At 37.9% G+C, this 21576-nt stretch overlaps 1 protein-coding gene across 1 annotated transcript in view; it reads left to right on the plus strand.

Annotated features, from left to right (window-relative positions):
- Nucleotides 1-21576, plus strand: part of LOC139736136 (multiple PDZ domain protein-like) — a 67980-nt gene that overhangs the window by 25047 nt on the left and 21357 nt on the right. The window contains exons 15-20 of the mRNA XM_071646903.1: nt 3003-3375; nt 5372-5567; nt 7439-7567; nt 8425-8558; nt 9069-9178; nt 9790-9909. Of these exons, the coding sequence (XP_071503004.1) occupies nt 3003-3375; nt 5372-5567; nt 7439-7567; nt 8425-8558; nt 9069-9178; nt 9790-9909 (1062 nt within the window). The remainder of the gene's footprint in view (nt 1-3002; nt 3376-5371; nt 5568-7438; nt 7568-8424; nt 8559-9068; nt 9179-9789; nt 9910-21576) is intronic.

Genomic DNA, 21576 nt, shown 5'->3' on the forward strand with positions numbered 1-21576 from the left:
TATCTCACAAAAAGTTAAAAGCTGAATCCTCATCTCAACCATTACTATCCTTTCCCTTTAAGCATCACTCTTCCTTTTTGCTTCAGAGCCAGACCCACCTCATGTCATAGTACTTTGAGTTTCCTTCAAATATTTCTATGTAGCATACATCTGTCCAGTAGGAGTGAAGTCAGTCAACAGTTTTTCATTGCATAACGAGTGAATGTAGTCAATAATCAACTGCAGTGCTAACGGTTATGTGATCTCACTTAGTAAATCCTTAATGTGATCAGTGTGTTTTTACTGAGTAGACCATGCACTCTTACCTCTGTAGTTGATATTGAACTTCAAAAATCTGACTTAACTACTTTTTCCCCAAGTCATTCACATAACTTCTACATACATGATAGTCACAACATCTACAGTGTATTTTCTCACATCATGACTCAGATTCATTTTAAAAACTGTACGTGTTATTATGTGTCAGTGTTGGCTTTGTTGAGGACTTCTTTGAGCAATGTTTTATTGTGCACATTTTGATATGATTTCAAACACATTTCATAAGCTGTTGATCCAGTGAGTAATCTTTCAGATGTGAATGTCCCAGCTTATCGGTCATTCGGCATGAATTCATTTACCCCACTGCATTGTGAATGTTCATTCTTGCAGATTACAAGAAGCATACATATGTTTCATGTTCATGCTCAGAACTTCATGAAAATTTGTGCTTTGGTGTCAATTTTTTAGCTCTCACACAATACCATGCATCATGCTACCACAGTTAAACATCAAAATTTATTTCAAGCATTCTAATCAACCAATTACTCAAATAGTCACCCATTTCTCTATCTTCTTATCATCACTTGGTAGCATGATGGTAAAAAAAACCTGCCAGAAAATTTATGATTGGGTTATGATAAGTCATCAGGGTTCAAAATCAGAAAGGCATTCCTTACATGGTATCTTCCATTAAAAGTAAAAAAAAAAATTCACATAGCAATTAATCACCACTTTTCCAAGATCCACAACAGATGGTGCTGTCTTCATGTAATTAATATGTATCATATGGTCTCATGATACAGATGTGCTTGGATACCCGGATGGTTAGGGCTTACCAGCGTGTAAATTTTCTGCTGCATTTCACCCTTGGGAACTGGACTTGCATGCCAAATGCATGGAATAGGAACCCTTTCTGCATGGCATTGTGATAAAGACATTTACACTTAAATGAAATTTAAGATACAGACATGTACACTTGGAAGAAAAACACTTCTACTCTATTTTTTTTTTTTTTTTGTCACTGTACATTACATTGTGATTAAAAGGATCATACATACCCCACCTCCACAATTCTATCATTTTCTTCGTCCATCCATACTTTCAAGCCAGCTTCCAGCAAGATACTTGCTCCATGATATATTATATACACCTACAGTACATGTTTCACAGCTGTACATATAATGTATACCCTCTTTCTGTACAAGTATTCACTTTCGTTCAAATTATACCAGAAACAGCAATCGATTTTTCATATTACTGCAAAATGTAACAGAATGATTCCTTTAACAAAGGTAGGAATTAAGACATATTCATTTTTCAATATAACAAATAAAATGACAAAATTACAGCAAATTACCACACTCCCCCCCCCCCAAAAAAAAAGAAAACCACACACACACATACACACACACAAATGTAATACACATAGACACAGACACACACACACTCACAACTTTATCCTCTACATTTATGTTCACCATAGACATTAAAAGGAGCAAGTGTTCTTCATTTCGCTGCCAGAGCAGTTAATTTGATAGTGCTTCAAAAAAGAAAAACAAACACATAAACACATGTACCCTCCCCAAGTCTTGAAGTGTTTTTATCGACACATTACTTTGCATGATTCATTTGCACATTTTTGCACCATGCCACACGTGCGTTTGAAGTTTGCCCACATATGAAACTGCACAAACTCACCCTGCACGATAAATTTCTCATCGAAATTCCCTAGAATTTTGAAGAAAATGCTTTCACAGTTTTGCAGTTTATTTGTTAGTTTCATATCAAAGTCGATATGCCGGTATGTGAAATTTTTTATCAATACTTGATGTGTATTCATTTTGATATTTGCTTCCGTAAAAGACAATGATTTGAGTGTGAAAAGTTTATAAAGAATATTTTGATTTTTTGCATCTGAAGAATTGTAACCCAGTTCATCACACAGTATAACTCATGTACAGGGCCATACACAGCAGATCAGTACTGAAGGGGCAAAAGCCCCTGGAGATATTTTCAGAGTTAGCCTTTTTATGGGACAGTCAGTGCTGTACACTTTGAGAAATAAGAACAAAAGTGACTAAAGGACATATCTTAAATAGTAAAAAGATATAACTGAGATACAGAAATATGAAATAATTGAAAAGTTGAGGGCTTAGGGGCATGGAAAGTACTAATTGCTCCTCTACAGAAATTCTTCTGTGTGTGGTCCTGCTCACATATCAACCAAAGTGAACTAAAATTGAGATACAGTACACATGAAAACATTCAACACATCACATTTCTATTTTAATTTGCATCTTTTCCATCCCTTTTTGTTTGCTTCCTCTCATTCCACTTGCCCCGCCCACCTGTCCTCTGATCCCCGTTAAACATACTCGCCCGCCCTCCAAAACTTCAAAACTAATATCGTGTGCGCTTTTATACTAAATTTGCTTTGCAATATCTACTCCCTGTGTTGTGTTAATATTGCTTTTTGCAACCATCCTCGTGATGTCTGTGCAATTGATGGGTGTGTTTGGAATTCTGGACGTACAATGTCGGAATTGTCCTCTGGTGTTTAATTACATGTTGTTTGTACACCTGTATGTCCATCCCTTGACCAAAATTTGTTCAAATTGCCCTATTCCATGTATGTGTGTGTTTACCACTACTAAACCTTTGTTCCTATTCCAAATGTGGCGTTCCCATGTATGTCCCATTTCGTATCACTGTCATTTGCACCAAACACAATCACCCACCGTCAGCCCTCCGCACCTTCCACCCCGCCTCAACCCAAACGCACCCCGCCCAAACCTCCCCCCAAGCCCGTCTTCCGCCCCTCCCGCTCCTCCCCCCGAGCCTCCTCTGCATATGGGATCAAGGGCTTCGCCCCCGTCAGTCCCAGCAGGGGGTTTTCCACCTCCTCCTCCTCCTCCTCTGGCAGCAGCGGCTGGCCCAAAAGGCCCAATAGTTTCAGCTCTGTCTCCCTACAGCAGCAGGTTCCCGAGGAGCGGATGGTGCCCAGGGCTGTCGTCACGAAAGTGGAGCCCCCCACTGTGGGTAGGAAGCGGTCTAACGTGGTGCTACCAACCAGCCTGGAGGAGACCATTGTGCTGAAGAAGACTAATGCAGGATTAGGTGAGTTCATCGGTTGCTTCCATGCTGCACACCCATTGTAATGAACCAACATTGCAATATATGTGGCACCAGTATTACACAGTGCTATCCCTCTAACTTAGAATTTATCAAATCATCCTTGAATCATGTGAAATTGCTTCAAAGGGTCCCGACATTAATCTCCTTAACATGTGCATTATACACATTGCTTTTGTTTTTATTGTGAACATAATGTACTTTTGATTTATTTTGTGCCGAATAAAATTGAATTGAATTTAATTGAAATTGAAATGGAAAATTGAAATACATCTCTTGATTTACCAGTAGGTCTTTTGAAGTGTAAAGTTTCCATTCTATCCAGACTATGCATCATGCTTTACCATCCAGTATGCCTTACAAACCAGCTTGTTAAAATGGCAAAACCATTTTGGCACCTTGGTCCTGTGTGGGTAAAAGCGAGATTTGAAGCTGCTTTGTGCAATGTTCAAATTATGTAAAGTGTGAAACAGGTGTATTTTATGCAAGCATCCCCATTGCCACCCCCCCCCCACCTTCCCTATGCAATAATCTGCCAGGGTTATTCATCACCAAACTATTGTGTGATGACAGTTTGGTAAGAACTTCCTTGTGGATTACACTGTCCGACACATACTAAAGTATCGAGCCAGACAGTGGTCGTATTGTTCGCCACGCCTAGCAACACCGACCATTCACTTTTCAGTGTCCATCAGGTTGACAACGGTCTGCCCTTTTCCTGCTATGAATTTACCCACATTCCTCCGCAGTGCAATATTGGTTGTTGCTGAGACAGTGATCTGATAAGAGTACCAAGTGCTGAAGTATTGTATCAGTGTTGGGAAAACCAGCTTACTAGTACCGTAGATTTTCAAGGGGAAATGCGCAGACACAACAGTCTCAAATACAGGCAGTGTCATACCTTGTGTCATGGGTCATTCAAACTCCCAGTCGGTTCTGAACTGGACGGTATGTATGTGAAGAGCAAGATTTCTGATCCCTTTGGTCATTACTCGGGTCTGTGGTAACATACTATTACACATGGGTGTTTCTCTTTTACAGTGGTGAATTGTGCTTGTGATTTTGTGATGAGTTCCATAAAAGCAAATGTCAATCACCATATGCCGTTTGAACGCCTCCGGGGCCCCATTTCTTAAAAAGTTGATATGATAGCAACTCTTGCTTGAATGGCAATTGTCCTGGTAATGACAAGAATCCAGCTTCCTGATTGGCTGTTGCTATGGGATGTCATTCCAGCAAGATTTGCTATCCTAACATCTTTTATAAAATGGAGCTCAAGTGTTTTGCACCTGCTGTGTTTTAATGCAGTGGATATAAGGAAATGCCTAGAGTACAAAAGATCTTTTTTTTTTTTAGTTACTCAGTACAGGGAATTAAATGTGTGATTGATTGTACCATATTTGTTTTGGCATAAATTTGATGCACTTTTGTTCACTGAAAATTATGTACAGTGCTCTCCCGTTATAACAAACATGGTTATAATGAAATTCCCATTACATCGCAATAAACATTCAGGCCGCAACTGTTTTTATTATCATTATTGTTGTTATTATTGTTATCATTTATTTGGCCATATAATTGCAATATAACATACATACAGAGGTACATGTATAAAATGTAAGGGAGTAACACATGGGCCAGGGCTCGCCAGAGTAAAATTCTTTACTATTACCTTGGGGAATATGAGCCCCCTGTTGTTGTTTATTTGTTTGGTTATAACGAAATTTCGATATAACGTTAGAAAGAAAACTGCCGGTCCCAAGGACTCAATTATAGTGGAAGTCCACTGTATCAAGAGCTTGTCTTATTGACATAGAGAGCAGGAAACCAAAGCCCAAATATAAATGTGGATTGAGTGAAAGCAGCAATATTAGTCGAACACATCAGTGAAAGTTTGAGGAAAATCGTGCAATCAATTTAAAAGTTGTGAAATGTGAAGTAAATATAATTCTTCAAATACTTTTTTTTTCTTGTCTGACAGGCCTGACGGTCAGTGCCGATAAGTCCAATGGAGTGGTCATCAAGTCCATCATTCGCGGTGGCTGCGTCCAGCAGGACGGCCGGCTGTCCGTCGGCGACTACATCACGGCGGTCAACGGAGAGAACATGCGGAACCTGAACAACAACACGGCGCGGGGTGTGCTTAGGAGAAGCTTCCTCCAAGGGACTGATATTTCGTGAGTGTCTCAATTCGACGGCAACTTCCACGGATCTGTAGCATGGAATAAAAGAGTCCAATGGCCCTGTGACGCAGACTTTGGTCGATCTATACTGTAGAAAGCGTAGTATATATGCTGGTTGGAAGATAGTATTGGCCTTATGAGCCATTTGTAACATGATGTCATATGAACAATCTCTCAGCAGCATTCAAGTATTTGTGTCTTTTGCTAAGATCCTGAAGTGTGAGGTGATAGTAAAAGTGTTGCCATTTTGAGGAATGTGTACTCTGATTCAAAGATTACCCATGACTGAATAAACACTGTACAACTTGTTCTAGACTAAGTCAGCATAAAATGTTATCTTTTGCATTCAAAGCCCTATCGTCAAGTTCTCTTTTGTTGTTGTTGTTGCTGTTTTTGTGTGTGTTAAATATATGAAATGCTATTTTACTAGTTTTGATTCTGCAGGATGAAAAACATGTTAAATTTGTGGTACCTACCTAAGCACCAAAGATTACTCACAGGAAAACTTCTTCTTTTACAGTATTTTTATGCCTCCGCCACGAAGTGGTGCCGGAGGCATTATGTTTTCGGGTTGTCCGTCCGTCCGTCCGTCCGTCATTCCGTCCGTCCGTCCGTCCGTCCGTCCGTCCGTCCGTCCGTCCGTCCTTCCGTCCGTCCGTCCGTCTTTCCGTCCGTCCGTAATGAATTTTGTGGACAAGGTAACTATCAAAAGCTGTTGAGGTATCCTAATGAAACTTGGCATGTATATGTATTAGGGGGTGAAGTTGTGCCTATCAACTTTTGGGTGCACGTGCTCAAGGTCAAAGGTCAAAAGGTCAAGGTCAAATACATAAAATTTCACTATTTCCACCATATCTATGCAATGCCTGAAGATATTTTTTTGAAACTTAGTGTATACATGTATTACCCAATTTAGATTCTCTGGTGAAAGTTTAGGTCATGAGGTCAAAGGTCAAAGGTCAAAAGGTCGAGTGAAAGTATTACAACTTCTTTTTTTATCTGTAAATTGGAAAATTGTTTAAGGTATCTTCATGGAACATAGTATATACATGTACTGACTGGCAGTGGTTATCTAGAGAATGTAGGGTTCATGGTATCAAAGGTCAGGGTCAAAGGTCAAGTGCAACACTTCAAAATTTTACTATTTCCCTCATGTTCATGCAATGCCAGCAGGATTATTATTTTTTTTTTTTTACACTTGGTGTATGCATGTGTAACCTAATAGAAATTCTCTGGAGAGTTTTTCTTTTTCTTTTTTTTTTTTTGGTTTGCCTCAAAGGTCAAAAGGTCAAAGATCAAGTGAAAGTGCTGAACTAACTTTTTCCTCCATATCTCAGAAGTGGCTCAATTTATCGTGAAACTTACTGCATATTTATGCATGTTCTACCTGAAAGTGATTATCTTATGAATTTTAGGGTCAAAGGCCAGATGAACATGGTAACAATTTACTATTCAGTACAGAAATTGCACTTTTTCTCCATACCGGTACCATGAAAATTACTCAATGCATAAATGTATGAATGGGTCAAAGTCAAGTTAAAGTCCTTAAATCCCCAAATACATGCTCTCCTATTCATCCAATTAAACCAAGGTCAAGGAAGGTGAACATTCAACACATTTGTGACAAACTTGTCATTTCAATATTTTGCCAGTTTTGTGAAAATGTAATCACACATTGTCCACATGTACATTTACTATCTAGACCTATTAGGAGAATCATGCATTATGGCGGAGGCATACCAGTCGCCATAGCGACATTTCTAGTCAAAGATTTCTTTTATTTGTTAAGGTCAGGAGTTAATTTCTGATGATGTTTCTTTTTCCTTTTTCCTTTTCCCCTCAAAAAAAAAAAAAAAAAATGGCAGTGTAACTTACATTGCTGCCAGTAAAGCGGCTGAATGCTTGGAGAGTGGCAGCACACCGTCAGACTCCCCAAGAGGAACGCCTCCCCCAACCATGCCCCGCCCAACACCCTCACCGAGACTGGCCAGCAGGTAACGGGGCTGAATCTTGCACCCCTTGGGTTCATTTAGATCAGTAGAATATTTCAGGAAATCCAGTCTTCCTCTGATCATATTATGGACCATCTTCCTGCAGTCCATAGAAATGATTTTCCATTCTTTCCTTTCCATAAGTCTATAAATGTCAGTATGTTGTACTTGATAGCTCTTTCCCTCTCCCTCTCTATCTCTACATTCGTATCTATCTGTCTATCTATCTGTCTGCCTGTCTCTCTTTGTCAATCTCTATCTATCTATCTCTATCTACTTTGTATCTCTTATCTCTATCTATCTCTATCTATCTATCTATCTTTCTATGTCTATCTATCTATCTATATGTCTGTATCTATCTATCTATATATATATATATATATATATATATATATATATATATATATATATATATATATATATATCTCTGTAGGTATCTATTTATCTATCTATCTATCTCTTTCTACATGTACTTATTACTCACCGTCTGTTGAACAGACATTTACCTACATGTGAGGTAATCACAAAGTTCTGCACTGAATATGAGTTTACAAAGAGACTGTAAAGTGCTCTCATTCTCTCTTAGAAGGTTAATATTCAGTCTATTTGGAAGCTGATATTATATCAAGCGCTCTACTGAAGTGTTTGTTACATTTTCAATGAGTAATCCCTATAATCACTTTCTAATACATATGAATATGTGCTTTGAAAGAGCTTATGCATTTGCTTTAGAATGTTTTTCTTTTAGTTGTGCAGAAACACACTCATAATGTACATACAGTTGTATATTGTAAATTGTTAAGTGATGAACATGCAATTGCCCAAAACCTAATCTCCCTTATCTTACCCCATTGATGCAGTCCTCCAACAGGCCAAGCCTCCAGCCCAGAGGTCCTCCAGATGGTGCCAACGGAGGAGAACCAGTGGGGGGATGTCAAGACGGTGGTGGTCACCAAGGAGACGGGGCGGAGCCTTGGCATCAGCATCGTTGGAGGTACAGTGGCTGTCAAGCCTCCATCTCAAAGCAGAGATTTAAAAAATTATACTAGAGTCTGATTCATTTATATTCATGCATGCATAGAAATGATTGAAACTCTTTTGGAATGAGACTATCATGCAAGCTTGCTGAAAAGATTCATCTGATTTGAATATCAACTGATAAAAATTCATTTTATCACAATCAGTTGCAAATTACCCGTTCTTGATGAGACTTTCGCCTACTGGATCCAGTAGGCAAAAATTTCATCAAGAACAGGTAATTTGCAACTGATTGCGTGATTGCATCATGATTTTTTTTAGTGAATGTTCTTCCATCACTTTATCGACAGAACTAATATGATGGTGCCAGAGATTTCGTTACAATTCAGTATCATTTGAATCCAGAACAGTGATGTCATACTCTTTAATATAGTGAGTACTGTAAGTTCAAATTCATCACCAAGTTCATTGTCAGCAATGAGTAGATAATGAGATTGTGAGCACTCTCACTGTGGATTTCTTACAGGACGGTCAGGTGATGGTCAGGTGGTTCAGGGTATCTTCATCAAGCACGTCCTGGAGGACAGTCCAGCGGGGAGGACCGGTCAGCTGAAGACAGGAGACAGGATCCTAGAGGTGAGGTTGTCATTCTTTTGCCACTGCTGGAGAGCTACCAAGTCTACCCAACTCTGCAGGAGGCCCTGAAAATATCTTGCCATGTCCTATGATTTATTTATTCATTTATTTATTTATTCTGTTTTCTTTTAGCAGGGTAGCCTGCTAAAAGCATGATAAGAAAATAAAAGCCCCCCCCCCCCCCCCCTTCAGAATTATTTTACTTCCATGGAGATGCACACAAATTATATAAGTAGATCCCTCATATCATTTTAAAACCTACTTTTTTTATTCGATTTTTGTGAATATTCACATCCCTGGTATAGGGACAATTAAATCCTCTCACCACTTGAAGGTATAGATGAGCGACACAACATTGGAAGAGAATTTGTCAAAGTTAGCAGGGAAGAGGGGACTTGACAGGTCGCTTTACGTTTTCTTTTCACACAAAAGTACAAATCGGGTTCATTTGTTTACTGCTAGAGTGTTTAATTTTGTTTGGCGAAAATGTTACATTGAACCATGAATTTTAATACTTTATGTTTATTGTAGATATAACCCGAGCTACAGTACAGTGTTTCTTCTCCTATCTTGAAGTGTTTCCCTCTGCCTTTCAAAACTGTCATCTGCAGGTCAATGGGTGCGACCTCCGAGAAGCCACCCACGACCAGGCGGTGGCGGTCATCCGCAACGCTTCCAACCCGATGCGCTTCCAGATCCAGAGTCTGACCGTGGGCTCCCCAGCAGCAATCGTAAGTTCCATCATTCCGTTGTCCAAACGCCCCAGCCGCGTCAGCCAGCTTTCTGGTCTCTTTCAATGAAAGAAAGAAAGAAATAAGAGAACATTAGACCCCTCCCTCCTCAAAGAAAAAAAAAAGAAGCAATTTCCTTCCATCTTTGTCTGCACCCTGTCATCACTTTCCTTCACTTCCTCCTCACCCGGCTAACTCAGGATTTGCGGGAAGTGATGTGTGCTGGTTGTATGTTTGATATTAATATTTTGAGGAGTGTGCGGGTCCCCCTTGGCTCCTTCTTCTTCTCTACTAAAATCCAAACATGTCACCAACTTTTGATAAGGAGTGCTTGCTGCTCTCAAAGGTCTTTTGCCGTCTGCTCAACCCGAAAAACTCCTTAGATGGATCATCCACAGGAAAGTCAAAATTTGCCAGCAGATGTTTTAATAGAAATTTTACTACTGACCATGGTGATGGGTGGATGGGAGAGGTCAGCTGCACTGACCAAGTGGTAGCAAACAAAAATCATACCATTGCCAGTGGTCTGCAAGCGGTCAAGGAAGACCAAGCGGTGCCACCTGATGCTCACTTTATAGCACTGTGCAGGCATTTGTTCAGATGTGAGCGGAAGGCATAACAGTGAAGGGAGTGATCAAGCAACTTCCAGTACATCAACTTGTGAAGACTGTATGCTAGGGGCCATTACAGAAAGCAGTATATGGGAACAGTATGTTGTCTTGTCAAGTGTAACATAGAGCATAACACAGTGAATTATCACAATTTTCTTCAATACTGCCATTTTTTGTATTGTCTTATGTTTTATGGCACTCATTCTATAGAATGTCTCCTTTCATACAACCTTGTAAGAAAAGCAGAGTTGGACATTTTGTGTGATGGCATCATTACACAATGCATACATTTCGAGGCAAAATATCTTCCCTTTGAACTTGGGTTTTACATGATAAAATCATAATTAAGTGTTATCAAGATGTTTGTTCCAAGATGGTCCATCCGCAAGGCTTTGTAAATATATGTGTTGATGACCAGACTAGCTGTACCATACCTCATGCTTTGACAGGACATGATTTGTATGAGAATACAAACCAAAGTGAGTGGGCCAAATTTGCAGAAACCATTCCAATGCAACTGAGGAACATGGGGTAAAGTTCAGATAGTGTTCCATGTGATTTAGTCCCCAATGCTGGCATATTTTTTTTTTACACATCTCACACTGTTTCACTTTACAAATTGCAAAATAAGGATCTTGGGTAATAATTCTATAGTCATCTTTTCATGTATGGAAGGCAGTTTGCAGGCAGATTGCCAGTTAGTGATGTTCCATTTCAATTGAGTGCTTGGTGACCAGCAGTTTAGATAAGAGGCACAATGTACAATTTGGGCAAAAGTCATGTGCTTCTGGACCTCTGTTGAATCTGTTCATGACATTACACTGTATTTCACCATTCAAATTTTTGCAACGGCACCAAGATCTAGCTGTGTTAAAGCCTAAGGAAAGATTTAGAATCCAGTCAGTAATGTGTTCATGTTATTAGGCCTCGACTCATACTGTCATTTTTTGATGTTGTAGTGATTGTAAATATGTGTGCTCCATTCTGCCAGTATCAAGTGTGCTTTCATTCAATGTTACACTGTATGGCGATAAATGTCTGCAATAGTTGCCTCAGAATCACATATATGTAAAATATGACATTGTGTGTATATATTTAGACTATTTTGCAATTATTACAATTACACAGAGGCAGACCTTGCCATAACAGGGGTATTATAAAGCCCAGAAGACATTATGCTTATTTTTGACAGCAATGTGTCACTACATACCATAATTTTTGTTGAATTTCTTTTTCATCCTGAAAGAATTTTGCCAGTGAAGTCAGGCATTCGGTTACATCTAAAACTGTATGTGTGTTACAGTGGTATGTGGTTTTGTAATACACTTGCACACTGTGCAGTCCCAAAGCACATTTATTGGTGCTTTTGATTTCATTGTAGTTTACATTACAATAACACTTGCACAATCAGGGACTGCTCACTTTTTCTCAGAGTCTATTGTTCGTTTTGTACTAGATTAGATGGTCACATTCCTCTCAATGTTTGCGAAGAAAAGTATCTCAGCCAGATCAATTGAATCTTCTAAAGACATACAATGTCATATGACGTATCCGTATGCTTGTTCCTCCCTCCACCTGTCAAATACTGTATTCCCCATATATTTCGCAAGGTTTTTATTTTCGTGAATTTCGCGAGTCGGGTGCTATTCACAAATTTAACGACATGCCAAATTATCAACTCTGATCTCGACATGCATGTGACGTGCACGGGTACATTTCCATGTTCATAACTGTCCTCTACGTTCCTTTAGAACAATTTAACGACTTAGAAAATTGTAGGGAAGTCCCGATTCTCAAAAAAAAAAAATTAGACTCACTAAAATATATGGTTTATATAGTAATCATTGTGGAACTAACCAGTAGTTTATTGTTCAGCTCACTAAAGGTTTTATGTCATGTAGTTTGTGTTGTATTATCTATCAAAATATGAAAGAAGTACTTTTGATATCCACTCAACATCTTGAAAATTTATCTACACAGTGGAGTGAACAGATTTTTACAACTCATATAGAGGGACTATTTATTTGCCAGTTTGATGTATTCTGTCACATTTATCTGCCAAGATACACATAGTGCAGTTAATGGCCTGCGTTGCTGCAGTTTGGCCGTGTTGACCTGTATCATTCGTAGGAAAGTACACGTGTAGATCACAGAGTTAATCTTTGTATTTTCATTAGTGTTTTGTACACTGTAACTCTGAATTCATATCATTACAATGTACTTCTATATTCATATCATGCAAATGTTTGTCAGTGTTAATATTCTGACCGAGCAAGGCTTATACTTATTTCTGATTATGCTAATTTCAATTCATTCTTACATGTATTCATGCAATTTATGAAGTGGCTAAGTACAGTGTAATGATTATATTTAGTTGTTTGATTTTAATCACATATTATTGATATATTAAACTATTCAGGGCTGGCTCAGTTTAGACAGTTTTTGACATGCATTGCAATGGACGAAGCATTTGCTTGGAATTTGGCAAGCTGACATTTCAATTCAGGGTGACTTTTATGTCACATTGGTTATATGCACCGGTGCTATTCTTTGTCATGTTAAATGGTCTACAATATTGGTTGCTGTTCAGTGTCAATGCAAAATAGCATGTACAGCCAAACCCTACCCGAGTGGATGTATGCAAATGAGATGGCCTACTAATATAGATCAAAATATGCAGCAACAAAATTGATTTACATGTGTGTACATTCTTTTTGAATAAAGTCAAATCATTCTTTAAGCATTTTCTTTTCCTGGGGCATGTTACTTGTCTTAGTGCAAAGAAGACACATTCTTTTTTTTTGAAGATAAATTTTGCAAAACTGCACTCCAAAGGTCATATCTCTTTCACATCAATTTGTTCAAGTCGCCCTCGAGCCTTGCCATATTTATCAAGAAATATGTGAATTTGTGCAGGGTCCACCCTTGGATACTTTTGTTGCGCTTCCATCCATGCTTGCCACAACGTGCTTTGCAATACAATATACAGTATCAATAATTTGTTCATGGCGATTGAACGTGTACAATATTTACATCATAATTTATCAGTCATTGGATGTATTCGTGATGTCTGTAGTTGAGTGTATTCACTGTCGATTATTTATACAATATTTTGTGTATTTGTGTCATACATAATAAAAGCAGCATTATGCACTTTGAATATTCACACGCCAAGCACTATGCAACTTTTCTTTCATCGAATGCATTCTCCCCACACAATTTATGTTTCATCCCATGTAAGATATCACAAGGTAACAAGGGATATGGTTGTAACCACAGTCTTTGACAAGTGTTTAAACACTTAGTGAATGTTTGTGACATGAAAAAGGACTTGGGCCCCACTCAAGTGGAAATATGGAAAAAAAAATACTTGTGACAGGTCACCCGTGAAGATGAGCATTTTGGAATTCCTTCACTCTAATGTGATTATAATTGCAAAAATACTTGAAAAGTTTGCAGGTTATGATTTGATTCTTTTGACATTTGAAAAATTAATATCACATTTATGTATATTTTAGTTATTTCTCAGATATTGTCACAAAACTAAATGATTTATGGTTTGATGAATATCACACATCAGCTTAGGATTGTGCACATCCATAAATTCATTGATGAAATTTCAATTTTCTCACAAATCTGACGTACAGTGTAGATTTAGCTGCTTGATTTTCACCTTGTTTTTGTATTTCATTGGTTTTTTTTTGCATGTTTCATTTGTATCATAACTGGTGAAAAAGCATTCATTAGATATCTTTCTTAAAGGCAGTTAATCTCAATCTAGATTAGTCTCTCGCTTGTTAGGAATGTTTTAAGTTTTAATACAGTTCTTTCTCCATTTGTAAATCTTTTACAAATGTTTAAATAATTTTTGCCATTCTGCTTTGAAAACCAACAAACGCAGCTCTTCATAAGGTTTTGCTTGTCCCACCGTGCCGGACTTATTGTACTTGGTACCAAGTGCAGCTAAAGAGAGCTGTAGACTACATCAAGATATGCCGTGAATACATGTTTGACTGAGTTTGATGTCTGCAGTACGTGTGATGTGTGAAAATGTTAATGTCACTGTATGAGAGTCATAAAAAAAAGAAATGTCAATAAATCACCCTAACAGACAATAAATCATCTGCAAAGTTTGGTTGCACCTGCAATAGATCACTCCGGATACCTCATTAATAGCTTGACTTTGACCACCTTCATTTTGCACATCAGGGGGGCATTTCATGAAGCCTCTTGGTAGGATATTTTTCTGACAAACTGTTACAAGCTACTGAAATCCTTGCATCTGATTGGCTGAGAGCAAATTTGTCCGACAACTTTGTCGGACAAAATGCTTCATGAAATGCCCCCCAGAGGTACACTAACACAGGCACTTGTGAGCTTGGAGGAAAGCCTAAATATACATACATGTAGTACACCAACACAAAATGAACATCTATCCTACATGAAAAGATAACAAAAAAAAAAAGATAAGTGGTGCATATTAATTATATGCCTTTACAATGAAACAAGGAGAAAATAATATTAATGGTATAATCCATCAGACATTGATAAGAATTATGCACACCATACTTCGATTAGACTTAAAATCCTCACTTGTTATAGGAACTCCAACTTCAAGGTTAAAATAAAAGGTAACAGGTGTATATTATGTACATGAATGAAGTCACTGCTGTACACCTGTGCCACCTGTTTTCAAGGCAGTACTGGTAAAACCAATGCTGTGCATCACTCTGGCTTGATATATTTCCAACCTGAAGTTACTGGGTCTAGGGCAATTACCCTATGGACAATCAGCCCAGACCCTTCACCTGACCCTAACCCCTAATCCTAATCCTGAGCCTAATCCTAACCCTATCCCAAATTCTGACCCTCAACCCAACAGTAACCCTAATCTTTACTCTAACCTTATCACTAACCAGTATTTAGCGGGGGGGGGGGGGGGGGGGGGGGGTAATTGTCCTCGTTGGGTTATTGCCCTGATACGGTACCAACTTATAACCTACTTTGAATCCACATATCCTGTGTATTTCTGAGTAATGTGTGGGGAACTTTGCTTAGGAAGAGGATGAAGTACAACTGTACTCAGTGAAAGTTCATTGAAATATCTTGCATTTTTCTGCCATTCCTGCAAAATGTTTGAAAGAGACGTGAAATTAAAATCCAGTAACTTTTACACGAGCACAACATGAGCCCTTATTTCTACATGGCATACATGTTGCAAAAATATTGATTTACTCTGCTGTTATATGTTACAAAGGTGTATTTTTAGCTTAAATGTATTCATGGAATACAAATTGTAGTTGCACATTCATCCTTCTTACAAATTATGCATTGTTGCTGTCTAAATGAATGTGTACACAAGCTCTGCTCATATGACCTTACTCAATTATCATGCTTAATCATCAAAAGCACATGTTTGCTAACTCCATATGTTCGTGTGATAGTCCTCCCCTCTGTTGTAATTTCAACAAAACATCACAGAAACAATTACTAAAGCTATCCTATTTGCTGCAACACATACTACCATTTCTAATTCTCCAAAGACTGCTACTGCTTTTACAATCACTTCATCTGTAACTTCCACAGCACCTTTATTTTCCTTGCCCAAAACTGCTTTTTTTTTTACTTTCTTTTTCTTGGCCCATGTAATCTTACTCACTTAAATTGATTGACAAATTGCCCTTCGCAGATGTAAATAAGCACTTATTGTTCAATGTTTCAGTATAAGCCATGATCAAAATCGGGGCATACAGTACATACTCAAGGTTGGACTCAAACCAACGATTTCCTGATTACTAGAGAGGTGTCATATCCAATAGACTGCCGAGCTTCTGCCCGACAGCCAGGGCTTGTTGCTACCCTTTATAGCAGTGGGTACTGCATATTTATTCACATGAATGAATTAGTTAATTCAATATGGCTTCCGCTAAAACATTGAATAATTGGTGCTTGTCTACGTCGATAAAGGACAATTTGTCAATCAGTTGCAATAAAAGCAACTCCACACAAGAATTCCTTAATTTGAATCACATTCGCTTGTTCACTCATCAAAGGTCACTCTCTCTACACTTTTCCGGATAGTACCCCAGTTTTTTCATTGTTTATTTATTCTTTTTTTGGCAGTATGTCATGAACTCCAGATGCTAGGTAGTTAAACTGCTCCCTATTTTCTTGCTTCATTTTGACAACCTTAATCTTACTTTCACACTTTGTATCCTTTGTTACTCAAAACAGTTAAAGGGATTTTTTTTTTGTTCTTTTCACTCCCTTTGTTAGTATTAAAATGAGTTTTGTCTCTCAATGTTTGTAAACTTTGCCCTCACCCCCACCCTTCTGTGCTTATCCACTTGTTTTGTCACTTTTGGACCCATTTTGTTAGAACTTGGAGCCTCAGGGTTCTTTATGATTTGGCCTTGTTTAGTTCCACCTTTAGATTGATTTTCTAATTAAAAAGCTGTGCTAATGCTGCTGTACCAGTTCAAGCAATCAATGATGAAAAGAAACAAGTTGTCATCATTTCTGAGTGCATTTATATAGCTTGTTAAGCCCCTCTTTTTTTGACAAGTATTGGTGGCCATATAGAGCAGTATTGCAAATATTTAATCCATTTTTGTTTTTAAAAAGTGGAAGTTCAAAATTGAAAATCGTTACAATTTCCTATACAAAGCTACTCTGTCTTGGTTATGATTTTCCCCCTGTATGTTAATCAGTGTGTGCTAACAAGAAAAACTGGAGATTGTTTTTGAATTTTTGTTGTTGTTTGTTTGCTGCAAAAAGAGATGAAAATTTTTACATATGTTTCAAGCATGACTTACTAATTCTCAAGTTTGCCAGCATGAAAGGCTCGTGCTGATTCTTTGTGATTAATGAGCAAAGAAAGGCAGTGGTATGAAACTGTGAAAAGGGTGTTCCATGCTACTTGCCTCTTGTTTTTGTGAAGAAGGGTGAAGTTCCTGGCTGAAGTTCATTCATTCTACAGTCACTCGTAGGTACCATCTTTCCCTAAAGTCCTGGGTACATTATTGCTAGCTAGGATTTAGGGGCTTGCTCTGTGGAGGATGTGTTCTATAAACTTCTGGAGAGGCCCGAGTGAGCTGGAAAACTGCTATATTACGTGGAGGGGTGAACAGAATCCGGCAGAAATTTGGGTTTTCGCTGCAGTCACGACGTAAGTTTGCATGCTCTGCTGTGTCCCTACAACTTGAATCGTGATTACGGTGGTATGTGAATGTAGGCTTGCGACCGTTGCAGCATGATTACACTTTAGCTGTATGAAGTTGCAACAGGTCCTTGTGACATCTGAATGATTTCATTCAATGTGATTTGTGAACAGAGATAGCTTATCAAGGCTTGCCAATTATTCTGATTCCTATCTGATGTCATTTAATGTCTTTTTAACATTTTAGAGGCTCCTGTGTTCTCATGAGCTTAGATAATATCTGCAGAAGCATGAGTTTAAAACGTAGTAATACTCTTAGCTCTTGGAGTGTTATTGTTGATTGATATATTGTACTAGAGAAATGGAAAAAAATGTCATACAAACATAGACGCAGACAAAGCCTTCCAATTGCATCGCTGCCTTCTTGAAAAAAAAAAAAATAATAATTTTGGCACATGACTTGCTTGTTTTAAAGATGAAAACTGTAGCAAAACGTTGTTCTTTCCACTAATTGCTATTTTTCTCCTTCTTTTATGCCATATGTTCTTTTCTGAGTTTACTCTTTTGGAATGGCACATAAGCTCTCCCCCCTCAAAATAAAAAGCAAGTAAGTTTTGAAGAAATCAACCTTTGCATGTGGATTTGAGTTTTTGAGCTCCACCCCCTCATTTTGCAGGCTCCGCCCCCTCATACTGCAAGCTCCATTATCATGCGCATATTTGACCAGCAATCAAATTTAGCCCACTAGTAATACTGAACTAGTTTATTCCTCGTTTTTTGTTTAGTTTTTTTTCTTTACTCATTTTCATTTTGCCCATTAGTTTGAAATAACTTGCATGGACTGGTTACTCCTGTCTTGTGCATTTGTCTTGTGCATTTTACTAAACATTAGCTGACAAAATGATCCCAAGCAGGAATTTTTGTGCTGTGTTATACACAATGCTTATTTTGCATATCTCCCAACCCCACTTACAAGCGTGCCTTTTTATTTTTAGTAGTTTGAATCCCTGCATACAGCTTCCTGTGACACTTTGCCTATAAAGTCTTTATTTGAGAGTCAATATAGGCAACATTATTTTACATCGTAAGCACAAGCACCCTGTGATTAAGTTGAAACACTGATACTGGGATTACAAAGGGACAGATATATTTTCCCCTTCCTTTTTGAAATTTCTTCAAAGGGTAATCTTTCATAAATTAAAGGACAAGTTCACCTTCATAGACATGTGGGTTGAGTGAATGCAGCAATATTAGTAGAACACATCAGTGAGAGTTTGAGCAAAATCGGACAATCCGTTAAAAAGTTATGAATTTTTGAAGTTTCTGCTCAGTCACGGCTGGATTAAAAGGCTACTAGCTTGTGATGTCAAATGAGTACAACGATATAAAGAAAGAATAAAGAAAATTCAACATATTTCCATTTTTCTCGCATAACAAAAGAACATCCGACTTCTCTCTTTCAGAAGGCAGGGAGAATAATATTACCCTTAACATACGTCAGTAGCAAGTCGAAGAAATGTGCACTTTATTCAAAAAGTAAAGTTTTGTGAAATTCTCTTTTTGTTTTCCTTATATAGTTGTACGCATGTGACATCATACACTGTAGTAGTCTTCTCTTCCAGCAGTTACTGCGCAGATACTTAAAATATTCGTAACTTTTGACCGAATCGTCCAATTTTCCTCAAACTTTCACTGATATGTTCAACTGATATTGCTGTATTCTCTCAGTCCTTATGTATATGAAGGTGGACTTGTCCTTTAATAACACAGACCTGTCCTGGATTTGATAACACTATACACACTTGTAGTTCACATTTCATCCAGTTACATTTACATACAATGCTTAATTTGAGTATGCGGCATCCCACTGTGAGTTAGATTGTTTTTTTCTTTCTAATCATTCAGACAAAAGTTGCATGTAATCACCATGAAGTCTTAATGAACATTTTAACAGGTACATGTGCGTATTTAGAGACCTCTGTAAAATGTCAGTTACAAATGCAGATGGAATCTCGACACATCCCATCATTGATTATGTTTTTGAATGGACGGGTATTGAAAAGTCAGTGCATCTCAACTTTACCATCTCCGGGCAATTGTACATTACGAGGCTCATCATGCACGTCATAGTCATCGTACCATACAAAAGTTTACTGTAAAATCAATTATAATTTCCTCTCTTTTTTTTTTTTTTGGGGGGGGGGGGGTGTTTCTGTGGGAAATTTGGGAGCATCCTGTTAAGATTCCAGTTGAAACAAAATGTGACGTATTGGGGGGAAGGAGGACTTCAGTTAGATAATTTAAATAATTTGAAAGTGTGTCGGAGTAGCGCAACACTTCCCTGCAAAATTTTAGTTCAAGGGTAATGTCTTCTGAAAAGATGATAACAAACTGCAATGCTCATTTAAGCCATAAGATATTTAATTTCTCGCCCTATAATGGAATATCTAGGTAATCTGTAAGATACATACTTTACTCAGGGCCCAGTATTAGAGGTGGTGGCCAGATGGCCCAGGGCCCCTAAAAATTGATGTCGGGCCACCAAATTTCTAGAAAGGATATCAGATCAGACAACTAAAATTCAGAATGAATTTGTATATTTCCTTTTATTTTGGGCCACTACATTTTTTTTTTTTTTTTTGGGGGGGGGGGGGGCCATCAAAATTTCAGATTCAAAGATTTTAGTGTCCTGAATTTGCCACCAAAGGAAGAAAAAAATTAGCGTCAAGCCGTGCTTTACTACACACAATTGTATGGATGAAAGATTTGTGCTTGGTGTGTATTTTATGCATCATGTTTGACTCTGAATGTGACACTTCTTTTGAGCATTAGCGTACTGTAGTTACACCGAGTCTTGCCTACATGTACTATGTACGTAGCACCCAGTGAAATGTCTTAGCTGGCCTGTTTAGTAAACTTCTAGCAGCATGTATTACTGTGATGCTGTTCATTCATGTGTTCTTCGGCACTGATGCTCAATAGAGGTATTATTATGACTAGATAACTTCAAAAACTTTGTACAATTTAATGGAATACCTCCACATTGCTGTGCACTTTCAAGTGTACGTGGTGTACAAGCTGTAATATTATATCCTTTAGAAATTGCTCTAATTTCCTTTTGTGTGAAGTAAAAATTTGTGAGGGCTAATTCAAAGATAATGTCGAGATTCAGTAAGGGCAAATGTTTCTCCAGAAAGAATTTGATGTTATCTTATGCTAAATACATAAACTTGAACTTGTCTCACATACAACCTCTGAAAATTTTTGGCACCTTGAACATATATGTGACTGCCTGGCTCAAAACCCACAAAAAGTCTCAGATTAGGATTATCGGTATTGAACCAAAAAGGTCATTTGGGTTGACTGACTCAAATTGTTGTTCGAATTTATAATACCAAAAGCGTCTTGCATCTAGACATTACTTCAACCAGGGTTTAGGGCCAATCTGCTTGTAGAATGTTGTTCTGGTAGTTTTCTAAAATTGCTGAATGTTTAATCTGTTTTACAATAAGCCAAGCATACTATACTTCACTACCTGAAAGTAACGGATATCATGTGTCATTTACCGTGGGTTAAAGGGATGGTATAGTTTTGGTTGAGATGGGGCCTCAGGTTTCCAAGTCTTTTGTGAGAAAAAGAGAAACCTCTTTTGAATTATGAAAGAGCACTTTTGAAATGGCTGAGATATCCAAAAACAAAGTAAACCAAAGTGGTCCTAATAAAAGGTGGGTCCTACCTTTTATTAGGACCACTAAGTGTTTGGATATCTCAGCTGTTTCAAAACAAATTTGCATTAAATAAACTTTGAATTTTCTCTTAGAATTGTATGCTCTTCAATATTTCATAAGTGCTTTCTAATTATCTCGCAAACAGTTAAAATCTGAGTCTCCCATCTCA

Source organism: Diadema antillarum, unplaced genomic scaffold (genome assembly GCF_040938485.1).
Source record: "Diadema antillarum isolate AM-2024a unplaced genomic scaffold, OU_Dant_1.0 scf00000003, whole genome shotgun sequence".
Lineage (NCBI taxonomy): Eukaryota > Metazoa > Echinodermata > Echinoidea > Diadematoida > Diadematidae > Diadema > Diadema antillarum.